A 14,807-nucleotide genomic window follows, 5' to 3' on the forward strand; every position below is an offset into this window, starting at 1 on the left:
GTCTTTCTCGAAGAACGAGTCATCTATCATCCCATGTTAGGTCGGGAATTTCTACTATACACAGACGCATCTGATTATGCCTTAGGGGCGAAGCTCGCGCAAATGGACGATGAGGGAGTAGAACGTACCGTAGCGATGGCGAGTAGAACATTGAATTCGGCAGAGCGAAATTACACGGTCACGGAGAAAGAGACACTAGCAATAATATGGGCTCTGCAGAAGTTTCGAGACCTGCTTCTGGGAGAACATATAAAGCTAATGACTGACCATCAAGCCCTGATGTGTCTAAAAGCAGGCAAAATTTTTGGTAGCAGGCTGACACGATGGTGCTTGCTGATGCAAGAGTTTGACTTGGAAATATGCCACATTAAAGGGAAAGAGAATGTAGTCGCCGATTACCTAAGTCGAATACCCGATGTATTGAATGATGAATTGACACCGAGGAAGAACTCCAAGGAATTTTTGGTAGCTAATCTTGTGACACAACAACTTAAAGATAACGCAACAATCAAGAATGTTTTTGACCAGATAGCTCAACTGCAACAGAAAGATGAATTCTGCAAGGTCATAATAGATAAATTGAAGGGTTCAGAGGTTCCAACTAGGTTAGAGGAGAGATACTGCATGTCGGAGGGAGTATTGTTCAATCATAGCAAGGGAAAAGCCAGATTTGAAGAGCCATGGAAGCCGGTAATACCGAAGCGAAACATCAACTCGATTATTTGGGAGGTTCATAGGAATTGCGGGCATATTGGTTCAAAGAAGCTGACACAGTCATTGATTAGGCAGCTATACTCTCCGAATCTGCACAAGTCAGTCGCCGCCATTACTCGATCGTGCGACTTGTGTCAGAAAGCGAAACATGCCCAACAAAATCTCGAAGGTGAGTTTAAACCTATCCTTCCGGAGAGACCACTGCAGTTGGTATCAGTGGATGTATTGGGACCATTACCTATATCAACAGCCGGGGTGAAATATGTGTTCGTGATGGTAGATTTATTTACAAAATACACCAAGTTGTATCCCATAGTCAATGCCACCAGCAAGATAGTATTCCAGAAAGTTAAACAGTTTATCGCGGAAGTGGGTCGACCGGAGAAAATTATTTCAGATCATGCCACACAATTCATGAGTCAAGTTTGGCAAGAAGGACTCAGAAAACTGCAAATCGTACCCACCACGTCTTCGGTGAGACACCCGCAGAGTAATCCTGTGGAGAGACAAATGCGCACACTTGGTAATATGTTGCGGACATTCTGCCACGATACACAGCAGAACTGGATGAGTAAATTAACGTTCATTGAATGCATTTTGAATAATACTGTACACAGTTCTACCAGTGTTACTCCATATGAAGCGTTAACAGGAAAAAGATCATTGATAATACCGTCATCGTTACTACCGAGACATCACGATGAAGCTCTGGCCGCAGAAGATAAAGAATTAGTCGAGATACAGAAGGAAACTGAAGAGTTGGTCGCAGCCAAGTTGACATCCACGGCGGATCTTCGGAGAAAATACCAGAAAGATTCCAGCAAGATGAGTTTTAATTGTGGAGATTTAGTACTCAAGAGAACGAATCCAGTAAGCCAATTTTGGAAGTACGTTACTAAGAAGCTATTTCTACTCTTCGATGGACCATATATGATCACGAAGATTATTAGAAGTAACTGTTACGAACTGTCTGACATTAAAACGAAACAAGTAATAGGACACTATAATATAACGCAGTTGAGGAAATATTACACTCCTGTAGAATAGTATACACTGTTACACATATGTCCGTTTGAAGACATATATCGGTGACAATACTCTATGTTTGCAAGTAAGTATGTAAATAAGGTCAATAATATGAAATGTAAATTTTCTGCAAATAATTAGAATATAGATGAGATGTTTGTATGATGAGAAATGGTCCTAAGACCTATATCAGAGTATAGTTCGTTAGTCACATTTCTGAAGGGGACTATTCTATAGAGGTATTTGAGAAGCCCTCAATAGAAATGAATTTTATGTTTATTATTTTACTTCTTACCTCTATGACTTTGTCTTAGTCCTGTTATGAATTATATTTACCAGTATTGTATCTCTATGGTCAGGTCAATTTGGTTTTACTCTTTAAGTATTTTCATGTTTTATCTAAGTAATAATTTTATGAAATGTCTTTGCAAACATTTGTTAAACGGCGACGAATAGGAAATGAGCTTACACCTTTTAATATTGTTTTGGGTCATTACTGAGGAAAGAGTATATGTGATTGGACGCTCGACTGCGCATATATTTTATTTAAAGAATTTAGTATTTCCAGTGTGATTTCGGAGAGTGTTCAATAGAGAAAGCTTTGACTGTTTGAAACAAATTGGAACTGGAGTTTCTGTTCTACTATCATGGGAGAAGGATTAGAGAGAAAGAGCTCCGTGATTTAGTCATAAATGAATGTAAGAATATCACGTAAAACATTGGTACGACGACTGAATAGCTAGAATCTACGTGAAATTGATGATTTTATAATAAATACCGGAACTACACAATGAAGAAGAGGTAGTTACCGATGTTCGAAGCTCTACTAAAGAATCGACGACGACGATAAGTTTTGACTAACAGCATAAATAGAACTGGATCAACGACGAATTAAGAAAAAAAGAAGAAAAGGACTATCAATCTTCGAGATGGAAGGAGTTCGACAGCGGTAGACGGCATCGTAGACGGTGTACCGGAGGACATCATCCTTCTAAACGACTCCAGGTGACCGACGCCAGTCCTGCTGTAGTACCAGCAGCACGAGAGGAGGTGCATCGAGACGGAGACCCAACCAGCAACATCGGAGGAGAGACAGGGGTTCGGAGAGGTTTTCCACAGCCTCTTGGTATTGTAACGACGCGACGAGGTTTGTTTGCCCCATCCCCGAATTAACAAGAACAGCGAGAAGTTACCTGTCCTATTTTAATGGCAAGATATCTTAAACTATGATGTTTACGATCAAGACCTAATTTGAAACTCGCAAAAACAACTTAATACTACTTAACTACGTAAAGACTTGTAGCTTGTACATACTGGACCTGGTTAACTGACATTGATCAGTAATATGTACGATATCAAAGTTAAAATCTGTTAAAGTCATTAATTGTCTTGAATGTTTAAAGAATAGCCCCAGGTCCAGAAGTCTTGAGACAGTTTGATCTACCGAAAGAGACTGAGCTAGTAAAAACAAAGAAAAGACTAATTTGCCAGTTAAAATGTGTTTCAATAATATTTAAAATATTGACTGATAACCAAACTATTATTCAGTGATACAATTACGTAAAACGTAATTAGTTCTGAAAGACATTTAAGTATAACGGATATTGAAATTTTGTTTAATGAAAAACCTATTTAAACATGAATAATTGTCTCAAAGGTATTTGTATGTTGCTTGCTAATCATTGACTCTGTCACTTTTCATGTTACAGTTGGATATGTTGCAAAAGAGTATTGTCACCCATACAACCATGATTTTGACCCTAGTAAAAAGTTAAATTTTCATTATATTTTAATTTTCCGATTGATAACCATACTTACATATCATGTGTATGTTAAACCAGATAGACAGAAATATTTAGCTTGGATTGTCTTGAAAGAATAATTAGTTTTTATTACACTGAGATCAGCAGTCATAGAGAAGTTAATGCTTTTAAACACACTACTTATATTTGTTGATTTTAAGGTCAGAATACTTACACCAAAGAGAAGGAGACATACTGCTAAGGAATTATACGACATTTTATTGTTTGGTATTCACACTGTGTCAAACTACTCCAGTACATACAACTTGAGAATAATTTATTTTCACTATCAACATAACAAGACATATTTTAGTTAATATTCTGTAGAGGTTAGTAGTTGTGCTACATACACAATCACAGCACTAGTACTTTATAGAGTTTTCACGGCGCCCAACTAGACCACATTTTACATTATAGATATTGGCATTTTAGTAAATATACTCCATAGAGTAATTCTGAAAATACTTATAGAATTTTTGATCACCCAACGGTGGCACACCCTTTTGAAATTTTGGTCGCTCATCCTTGGAGCTGTCTGAAAAATAACAGAAGAAAAGGGAAAATTCTGAAAACACTTCAAGATAATCAAATATTCAACAATAATGACTTTATTTTGTTTTATTGTGCTTATTAATGTGCGCAGTTAATACTGGAAAGCTATTCAGTGAAATGCTTACAAATAACCTTTAACTATTGGAAGTACTGGGACAACACAAAGCACAAGTGCCAGGGTAAGAGTCCGAACCCCGAATTACCGCGAAAACTATTTTGCAGTGATACATTTGTTTTCATGCGAATGTACAAGTTTACAAATATATATTATTTGACATGAATATATCTGTTGCACACGCAGGAACAAATGCACGGCGCAGTAAGTGCGGGCGAGAGACACCCTTTCCTGCTGAGAAGAACATATTCAACTGAACAGTATTTTGAATCGGGATGCCTGATTAAAGAGCGGGGTGTAATGAAAACAAGTTAGGTTTCAAAAGATTTATAAAATATAAACCGGGCTCAGCATGTTCGAGTTACGCATGGGTACAGGAATGGTAAGTGTTCACGCTTGCGTCATCGTAAACCATTTGTGTACATTAGCTGGTCACTACAAGTGATAGGCAAGTTTCCGGATGACTCTTTTCACTTTGGGAGCAGACATCGGACACTCGCGTTATCTCGTGCAGAAAACAGTAAACTTTTTGACGTGACAACGTCTAATAAATCGATGAACGCCGGCTGCACGCACGAAAAAGGATGACACATTGTCCCGTTACGCACGTTGTCCCGTTACGCTCATTGTACGCTTGCGCCGCAACTAACTCTCTTCCACCCGATTGGGACAACCATCGATTTGACTTTTTCGAGGCACATTAAACTTGAAACACTCCCATTCGTTTCCTACTTTTCCTATCATCGTCCTATCCTTAACAGAATAACACAGATTGTAAGAAGTTAAATAGCAAACATGTATGAAAGTTATAGTTAAAATAATCTCTTCGTTGAAGTAATAAACATATTTGAATTAATGAAGTGCAAACAAAAGTAAATTTATCAATTAAATTGTAGATTTCATTTCACTCTCTCTTTGTATCCATACAAAATAGTGATAATTCAATAAAAATGATTCAATTTTATTCATAAAAGTATGCAATCATTTCATGAATGTTTTGTTGTGACGTTGTCACGTTAAACTATCGTCCGTAAACCGACTTTACAGACAACCAATTTTTTTTTTTTTTTATAATAGTGACGATGGCTAAAGCTCGTGTTTCCATGAGCTGTGACCGCTCAGTGCACCGGGAGAAGCGGAGGCCACGCCGCGGCAGAAGCACCGGACACAGACACGCCTGGAGGACACAGACACGGGAGGACGGTCCCTTCACCCCGCGCTACGTGGAAGGCAGGTCCCGCCGCGACTGCTACACCCGGCGTAGGGACAGGAAAAATTCGCGGGTTCAATGACCTGCAGGATGAACTCCATAGTTCTACGTACACTCGGTCAAACGCCACCCACTCATTGGCTGCTGTCTTGCGAGACGTCCCAACGTAGCAGCCTGTGATTCTTATAGAGCTTTGGCCGTGCGTTTCTCATTGGTCTCAGAGTCATCCAGGTGAGTTGTAAGCCAATAGCAGAGGCAGCACTGAGGTATAACTATTTGTAATTTAGCCTGTCGCGAAATGAATTCGCGAATTTTTCCGGTCTCTACACCAGGGAAACCTTCTTTTCACAGACGAGAGAGCCAAACGCCCGATCGTGCATCTGCGGTTTTTTTTTTTTTGTTTTTTTGTTCATTGTAAATGTGTTGATAAAAGGATACCTACTAATGGTCAATTAGGTTAGGTTAGCTACATTATAAATACTTTAAAACATTGTGGACGGTTTATTTGGTTAGGATAGCTACATTAAAGATCCGGAAAAAAAAAGCGAGCATGAACTTCGGGGAACTTCGGGTTTTGGCTCTCTCGTCTGTGAAAAGAAGGCTTCCCGTTACACCCACCAGTGCTAACAGTTTACATTATTGTTTTGGTTATTACATTCTGCTAGAAATTAATACGTAGTTTTAAAAACGCATGACGCTGCAAATTAACTTCGTTGTTAAAAATCTTGTAGATCATCCCTAGTATTTAAAATAACTTCTTAAGCAAAAATGAATGCTTTAGAAATATATTTTTTTTTGTTAATTTGAACAATTATGTACCTAGTAAAAAAAACAAATGCCTCTCGAAAATGTACGGTGATTTATTTTGAAGAGAAAAAAAATCCACAATCTTGAGGAAAATACGTAAATGAACAGCAGTTCAGAGAAAATAATCTTATCGTTTTTTTTTGTTTTTTTTAAAGATTCATTGCAGTTAAGAAGCAATTTAGAGCAGAATATTATTAAATTTATTTATTTTTCTTTTGTTGTGAAACAGTTGGCGGGTCCGATGAGTTGCCGGATGGGTAATGACGCTTCCCACCTCCCTCCCCCCCCCCTCCACGGCGGTGCCGACGGGCGCTCATTGGTCGCGACCAGAGACGCTAGCTGCTCGGGGAGTCACCCAGTTCATCAGGGGCGCGACCCCCTTTCGCACACGCCATCTTCGTTGTGTTCTTATCCTCGTCTTTACTGTTATTCGACGGCTAGTCGTGGCATTTTAACTCGATACCTCCTCTGCATTGTTGTCCTGCCACAAATATTTCCAACAGATATTAACTTACCGTAGCATGATGGGTGCAAAGTCCTGCAAGTGATAATTATTACGTAATCTTGCTTGACATTTTACACCTATTATATTAATTTTAGAAAAAAAAATCTATATTGAAAATATTTTTTACGGAACAACAAGCGTGTTGAAACTTCAGAAATAGTAATTAAATAATAGAAATCATGATGAAATGAAGGGGAAAATAGCATGCTGCTGGTGAGATCGAAGCTAAACGTACAATCGTTTAAAGTCTATGACGATCAATTACCATTGGAAAGGACTGGCGGTTCCCGGCAACGACTACGTTTTCCTTTGGCGACCTAGCCTTGGCTCGAACGCAGATGTGACCTCTCTTAAAATGTTTGGCTCGCTGGTGATTCTCATCACCCACCGGCCAAACATTCCCCCTTTATTTACTTGTTGCTTGATGGTTTCTTTCAACCGGTTCCGTGACTTGGACGAATGAGTCACCAATTTAGATAGTTACAAAAATTCACACAAATGCCTCGACCGGGACTCGAACCCAGAATTTTCTCGCACCGCAAGCCGGCGGGCGTCGAACTGTGCTACGGTGATGTGCTACCACGTGATCGCTTCTGCAAAAAACTGGAGACAACTGAAATTGAATTAAAATTAAATGAAATGTAAAGAACAGATTTTTATAACGAAACTAGCTAATGCCCGGAATGCGTTTGAAATGCTTCAATTTTCTTTGGAATTTGTTTGAAGTATGTACACATATACAAAGCATCTCTATATTTCTCTCTAATTCCCTATCTCTATATTTATATCTCCATGTATATCCTTATATCTCTATCTATGTATCCCTAAATATCTCTCTATCTCTCTCCTCTATACACCTATATCTCTCTATATCTCTATAAATGTCAGTCTATAGCAATTAAACTATTAAATATATATGTTTTTACCTACCTTTATTTTTATCTATCTTTTTACCTGTCACCGATGTGACATATGTATATGAAAACACGCGCGTATTCGAATGCAACGTGTGTGCCAAAATATCAAAGCAATCGGTGGAGAACTTTCGGAGGTTTAAGGATTTGAACTAACCAACATTTACATTTTTTTATTTACATAGATAAACCCTTTGATCCCGGCAATAAACACCAATGCTCTGTGTAGCACGCGAGGCCGACGGCTGGGAGCCGGGAGCGGCCTTACCTTGGCGAGATGGCTCCCCGCTAGGAGCATCGCGGCGTCTGCTTGAGTCCGAGGGGGGTCCTGCCGTCAGCTCTGTCCGTCCGGCGGAGTTCGGCCAGGGATCAGCTCGGGAGGGGCGTGGCGCGTCGCCGTCTTATAGCGTCGCGGCGGGCGCTTTCCCCGCGCCATGCCCCGCCTCTTGTCGCCCCCCGTGGGGGAGTGGGGGGACGCCTCTTCGTGCTCCGCTGCTCGTGTACTCTTCTGTCCGTCCACGTGCCATCCGATAACTATTATTCAACTCTTTATGACGGCATTAAATAATAAATAGTAGTATTAACAAACGATTATTATTGTTTTTTTGACGTGACAACGTATAATAATTCGATGAACGCCGGCTGCACGCACGAAAAAGTGTCCCGTTACGCACATTGTTCCGTTACGCTGTGTCCCGTTTCGCTCATTGTACGCTGGCGCCGCATCTATCTCTCTTCCACTCGACTGTTTATGAAGTGAAGTGAAAAGTTCATGTGGTTTCCATTGCTTATTACAACAACGATTTCGGCAATAAAGGTTAATTATTCTTGCATTTTAAAAATCTTGATTACTAGTAAGTATAATTATAAGTATTTATTCTTTTATTATTAAAATAAAAATGATTCAATTTTATTCATAAAGTATGCAATCATTTCATCAATTTTTTTGTTATAGCGTTGTCACGTTAAACTATCGTCCGTAAACCGACTTTACAGACAACCAATTTTTTGTTAAACATATAATTATATATATGTATACCAACATCCAATTTTATATATATGATACACTGGGTTTATCAAACTCAGGGGGTGGCCATGTCTGCATGATTACGTGCTATCTGCGTGCAGCCTTTTGTTTTTCTTTTCCTTCAGCTAATTGTTACGTCATATTCTTTAAACACCCAAAACATTGGCTAAAGTGCACTGTTTGCAGTTTTCAATTACTTTTTTTTTATGAAAGTGACTTGTTTTTAAAGACGGAGATTATAATCACTTACTAGCCATCATCAGACGTGGTCAAGCACCGTTTCCGCTATGTTTTGGGCGGAACAATATGGCGATGGTGAGGTACGTCACAGCATTTTTTTTTTCTCTCTGGCAGATTTATTTTGTAGCAAAGTGGCTATACTTGGAGCATGTTAGAAATCTGCTTTCTCTTACGGGGAATCATTAGCGCGTCAAATTACTGATTTATTGAAAAATAAACTATATATATATTTAAATCTTGTTTGAGTTGTAGTATAATGGTATTAATTAACAGGCTCCCCACTGTAGCGGTTGAAGGGGTGGGAGACTGAAGTTGACGTAGCCCACTTGGACATGAATGTTAGCTTCATTCAACAAGTGTCCGTAGCTAGTTATTGTGTTTTGTCGAGACGAAGCACGCAATAATACAGTATATCCATAAAATAATGTCCAAGTTATAAATGGTAATAGTATCAACTGTAAGCGTTGTAGAATTCTGGTTCATGGTCACAATTAAAGAGTAACTCAAACAGTTTTAGGTAAGTGCATGCGCGAATACTGCTTTGTTTTTGTATCGCTTGCAGCGCTAAAGAATGGCTCTTTCCCCAATTAGTAGAGGGTAAAACTGTAAACTTTATTTGGTAACAGGATGAAGCCCTTCCCCATTGGAATCTCTTTGTACCAGAAAACGAGAGTGGTTGAACGTCGAAGTCATTGACCGTTGGATTGGCCGTAATGGTCGAGACGACAGAGCTTTTTTTCGCTGGCCTCCACGTTCACCTGACATAACACCAAGAGATTTATTTTTTTATCCTTTGGGACTTTATAAAAGACTAGCTGCAGTACCCGGCGTTGCCCGGGCTGAACACAAGGTGAAGGGGACCTTTTTAGAAATCATATGTAGTTAGTAATTGTCTTCTTAATTTGAATGCCATGTGTGCATAATAATTTATATCACTTTCAGATCCCGACAGACGTTGTTCTGCCAGTGTATAGTTATTCACCTGTATATATCTAAAAATTGGCGGTCTGTATGTAATCTAGACTCTATAAAGCACTATAGAAAAAATCTGAAAAATAAGAGATTATTAATATTGAAAAGATTCCATTATCTAGCTAATGCTCGGCATGCATTGCAATGCCTCATTCAGTTTTGTTTTGTAATATGTTTGAAGTAGTTTCACATAAACAAATAATATATCCATCTCTCTAAATATATATTTATCTCTATCTACATCTATATATATATGTATCTCTCTATCTCTATTTATCTCTTTATATCTACATATATACCTCCCACTATCTCTATCTCTGCTATATATAAATCTCTATATAGCTATATACATTTTTATATCTCTTTATCTAACCCATTTCATTCTCTATACCTTGCTCTATCTCAACTTATCTCTCTGTCTCTCTCTATCTCACACTGACTTTCTCACTCTATCTCTGCGTCTCTTTTATATTTAAATAAATTGTGTTATGCGTGCGCACTTATACAACAAAAACAAAGTGCCGCTATATAATATGAAATAAACACATTTTTTGAAACGATTCGTGCTCCAACTATTGAAAAATAGTCATACCGTCTCAATAACCATCATGGGCATGCGCATAACAAATCACCAAAATTTCATCGCAATCGGATGAATGGTATAGGAACGCATACGGCACAAACAAGCGAAAATTATAGACATTACAAATGCATCAAACGATGGTGCGTTTAAAATTCAAGGCAACTCTATCCATTGACGAAGTTCAGAACAAGACTGTTATTAGTGCCTTTATTTTGCTAGCCGCTGCGAGCTCCACTAAGCGGGCTGGTCTCACCAAGGAGAAAAATATGAATTTACCAGACCTTACTATGTGTATGATCGTGTGTCAGACATAGAGAAATGACACTCACTCACTATTTGTATGTCTATGACCTATGATTTTTTCTGTTATAAAATGAAATTATCACTTTTTCACTCCCTTAGGGATGGAATTTCATATTAATATGTGATCTATGTGTTAATCCAGGTTATGAGCTCGCTGTAGACCAAATTTCATCCAGATCCGTTCAGCCGTTCTGGCGTTATTGAGTAACAAACATCCATCCATCCATTCATCCATCCATCCAAACTTTCACATTTATAATATTAGTGGGATAGTGTCTTACGTTCCGCTGCTACCTCATGATTTGCCAGAGTTGAGACACAGAATTGAAGAGGCTATTACTTCCATTACTCCGGATTTGTTAACAAAAGTGTGGGAATAATTGTACTTTAGGTTGAATGTGTGTCGTACAACTAAAGGTGCACATATTAAACATTTGTAAAAAATGGTTGTCTGTAAAGTCGGTTTACGGACGATAGTTTAACGTGACAACGTCATAACAAAACATTGATGAAATGATTGCATACTTTATGAATAAAATTGAATCATTTTTATTTTAATAATAAAAGAATAAATACTTTAAATTATACTAGTAATCATATTTTTAAAATGCAAGAATAATAAACCTTTATTGCCGAAATGGTTGTTGTAATAAGCATGAAAACCACATTAACTTTTCACTTCACTTTATAAACAGTCGAGTGGAAGATAGATAGATGCGGCGCAAGCGTACAATGAGCGTAAAGGGACACAGCGTAACGGAACAATGTGCGTAACGGGACACTTTTTCGTGCGTGCAGCCGGCGTTCATCGATTTATTAGACGTTTCACGTCAAAAAAAAAAAACTAGTTTAGTTTAACTCTCAATTTTGATGTCTGTGTTGTAGATAGTCTAAAGTAAACTGGTATAATATACCATTGCAAATGGGACATTATTTTATGGACATCCTGTACATCTTTACTGCGAGTAGCGGCTAGTATTTTAGGAAATGAAAGATGGCGGGGTATAGACCCCCTTAATGTTCGGGCCACAATTTTCGCGGCACGTCTTTGTAACTCTGCGGCAGCACCAAACAAGGAGAACAAGTCTTGATTAAATCATGTGAAACCTAGTGCGTAAGGTCGGCCTATGAGAACATTCGCGTGACTTTCTAATGTACATGACAATCAAGTCTAGTCTGAAATTAAAATAACCCACGAAATACAGAAAAAAAAATGTTCTGTTCTTTTACAAAAGATTCCCTTGGGCAACCAGTTGCCAAGATGGATATTGTAAATTTTGTATAACACATGGCTATGGTTATTTTTGCATATATGAAATACGTTTTTCGAAATATTTCTTACTAAAATTGGCGCATAAATTTATATTTTAATTGATGTTTCAGTCAAGCATTATTATTATAAACCATGGAAAATATTATCAAATAATGAAAAATGTTATCTTTATTTAATGGTATTATGTTTATTAATATGCGGAATTAATAAAGGAAAGCTATTGAGGGAACGGTTTGAAAATAACTTTAACTATTGGAGGTACAGGGACAACACCAAGCATAAATGTTCGGGTAAGAATCCGAACCCACTATTTTTTTTTTTTTTTTAGTGATAAGGCTGTTTTAATTGTAATGTAGAGTTAGCTAGTGTAATTATGTAAATTATTAAATGTACTTAATAATTCCAGTTTCTCTAGCCTACCTGTATCAGTTTTAAGAATTGTTTCTAGAAGTTTGTGTCTGAAAGTCAAAATTACAGTGTGTCAAAAGTATGTTAAATACTAATTTCGTGACTAGACCTGGTAATGACGTGTAAACAAATTCAAATGTAATATTTATATTTGCGTGTAAGGTTTTGTGCAGACGGTGACAATATACTTCGACAAGCACAATATCACACTTTATATGAATAACTTAACTAAAATAAGTTATGTTAAAATACAGATGGAATTTGTTATTATTCTCGACTTCAAAGATTCTACCAATTCTTTCATTAGAGTAAATTATCTTTAGGTTAAAATGTTAATCGTTTGTGTGTTATTTATTTTAAACTAGCTTCAGTCCGCAGAGCGTGGACTACTAGGTAAGTAACTTGCAGTACCCGTCAAACAAAATAGCAACATGTTCTTTCAATATCAAGTTCCATCTATAATATCTAATATTATTAGGTTCGGGATCGCGATTCCGTAATTTAAATGATAAATCTAAAGATGAACAAGTACACGGTCTTTCTATACAAATAATACGTTTGATAACAAAAAAAAATTCTATTTCGGTGAAAAATGTTTGTCTTGTTTAAATCGTCGTTCGTGAGGATACTTGTTTAATCAGCGAGTCTTCGGGTGATGGGGTAAGGGACCAAACCTTGCTGCAGGATACCCACGAGACGTGTAGGTTCTCGAAGGATCCTTGGTTCGCCTCAGTCAGGACTGTGAACTCGGTGTTGCTCCTCCGGTCTCTAGCGGGCGGCAGGAATACGCGCCGTCACGACTCCATCCTTCGGGCTGTGGGCGGGAACTGGGCTGGACTGCACGACGGTCATCCTTCCCGGGCTCGAACTGCGACTTTTCATTATTCGACTGAATTCTTCTTTCTTCAGGATGATCAACGACATCTATTCTTCGTAGTTTCAAACAATTTATATTCATTAGACGCTCTCTTGAAATCTGGATATTCGTCGCCCTCTCTTCTTAAATAATCGTTTGAATTCTTGACGTTTGAGTTTTATCTTCGTTGATTCAAATTAGTAATTCCTTCGAAATCTGATTCAATATTAGCATTAATAAACATTTTCAATTCTTCTAGGAATAGTCAATTATCAATTAAGGTCGAAATCGTTGCGTTTTTAGATGTTGCCTTCATCGAGTCTCAATTTGTTCTAAAGAATCTTTTTCACCGTTACTAATAAACGACTCTCTTAAAGTTGTTGATAAAACAAAACTATTAAAATTACTACCAATTACTGTCGTTGTTCATCTTTAAATTAATATTAGTTTCAAAAAATACTGCTATACTAGCTTTGACAATTATTTAAAATAAAAATTAACATCGAGTAATCCATAGACAAAACGCTAACCAAAGAAATTTAAATCTGAATTAATCATAGATTACAAACGTAAACATACGGAATAAAGTGTAATTAACAAAATAAATACTAAATAAATTAAATATTTACTTTCTATAAAGGGTAAATATTGCCTTTATAGTAATGAAAAAATTTAGTTGTATCTGTAATTATACGAGAGTATTTCTGTTCCCTTTACAAAAATAAATACAGGGTATGACCGAGGTACTAGTTACGAATTGCTGACGACGGGCAATCCGCCCTTGATCGCGTGACTTGTCTCCAATTTGACAGTTCTCAAATGTAGTACCAACGGTCTAGCAGTAGCGGATCCAGAGGTTCACCTCTAGGATTTCAGAACAGCCAGAGAAAAAATGTCTTAAAATTACTAAATTTGTATTTAATCTACTCACACTTCACATAACATCCAACCACCAGGTTTTATGATTCTACAATAAATTCATTAATTATATTAAAATATTTTATTGGTTTCAGAAACAATCATTTTTGTTGGCAATATTAATGTAGCAGACAACTGGTTTTAAGAGGGGGGGGGCATTTGCCCCTGGTGCCATCCCCCCACCCCCTTGGATCCGCCACTGCGGTCTAGGTATGCTTCCGCCACTTTTGTTCTGTCAACAGTTGTTTGGAAACAAATTCATGTGGTTACCGGTGTTCGCAAACTAACGTCACGTGTTGCTTTGCAGGTGACAGTTGGGAAATGAGAACACCGCGATGCCGGTTCTTTGTCTTGTACGCACTGTTCGTCATTGGACCTCGGTCTGTTTGCCAATACATGTTTGTGCGTGGAGTCCACGTTATTTATATTTTCAGTCACACTATTCACATAAAAAGGAATTATACTTATAAATGTAATTGCAAAAATCAATATCTCTAATCCACACAGAATAAGTAAAATGTAGATACTTTAAATAAAAAAAATTAATATGGTAGGGTCAATCGTTGGCCGTTACGAAAACTG

At 37.7% G+C, this 14,807-nt stretch overlaps 1 protein-coding gene across 1 annotated transcript in view; it reads right to left on the reverse strand.

Annotated features, from left to right (window-relative positions):
• Positions 1-13,648, reverse strand: part of LOC134528351 (adhesive plaque matrix protein-like) — a 39,114-nt gene extending 25,466 nt beyond the window's left edge. The window contains exons 1-2 of the mRNA XM_063361911.1: positions 13,145-13,648; positions 7,914-8,153 (exon numbers count right to left, since the gene is read on the reverse strand). Coding sequence (XP_063217981.1) covers positions 7,914-7,943 — 30 coding nt within the window. The 5' untranslated portion in view covers positions 7,944-8,153; positions 13,145-13,648. The remainder of the gene's footprint in view (positions 1-7,913; positions 8,154-13,144) is intronic.
• Positions 13,649-14,807: the final 1,159 nt, after the last annotated feature.

Source organism: Bacillus rossius, chromosome 1 (genome assembly GCF_032445375.1).
Source record: "Bacillus rossius redtenbacheri isolate Brsri chromosome 1, Brsri_v3, whole genome shotgun sequence".
In the NCBI taxonomy this organism is placed as follows: Eukaryota; Metazoa; Arthropoda; class Insecta; order Phasmatodea; family Bacillidae; genus Bacillus; species Bacillus rossius.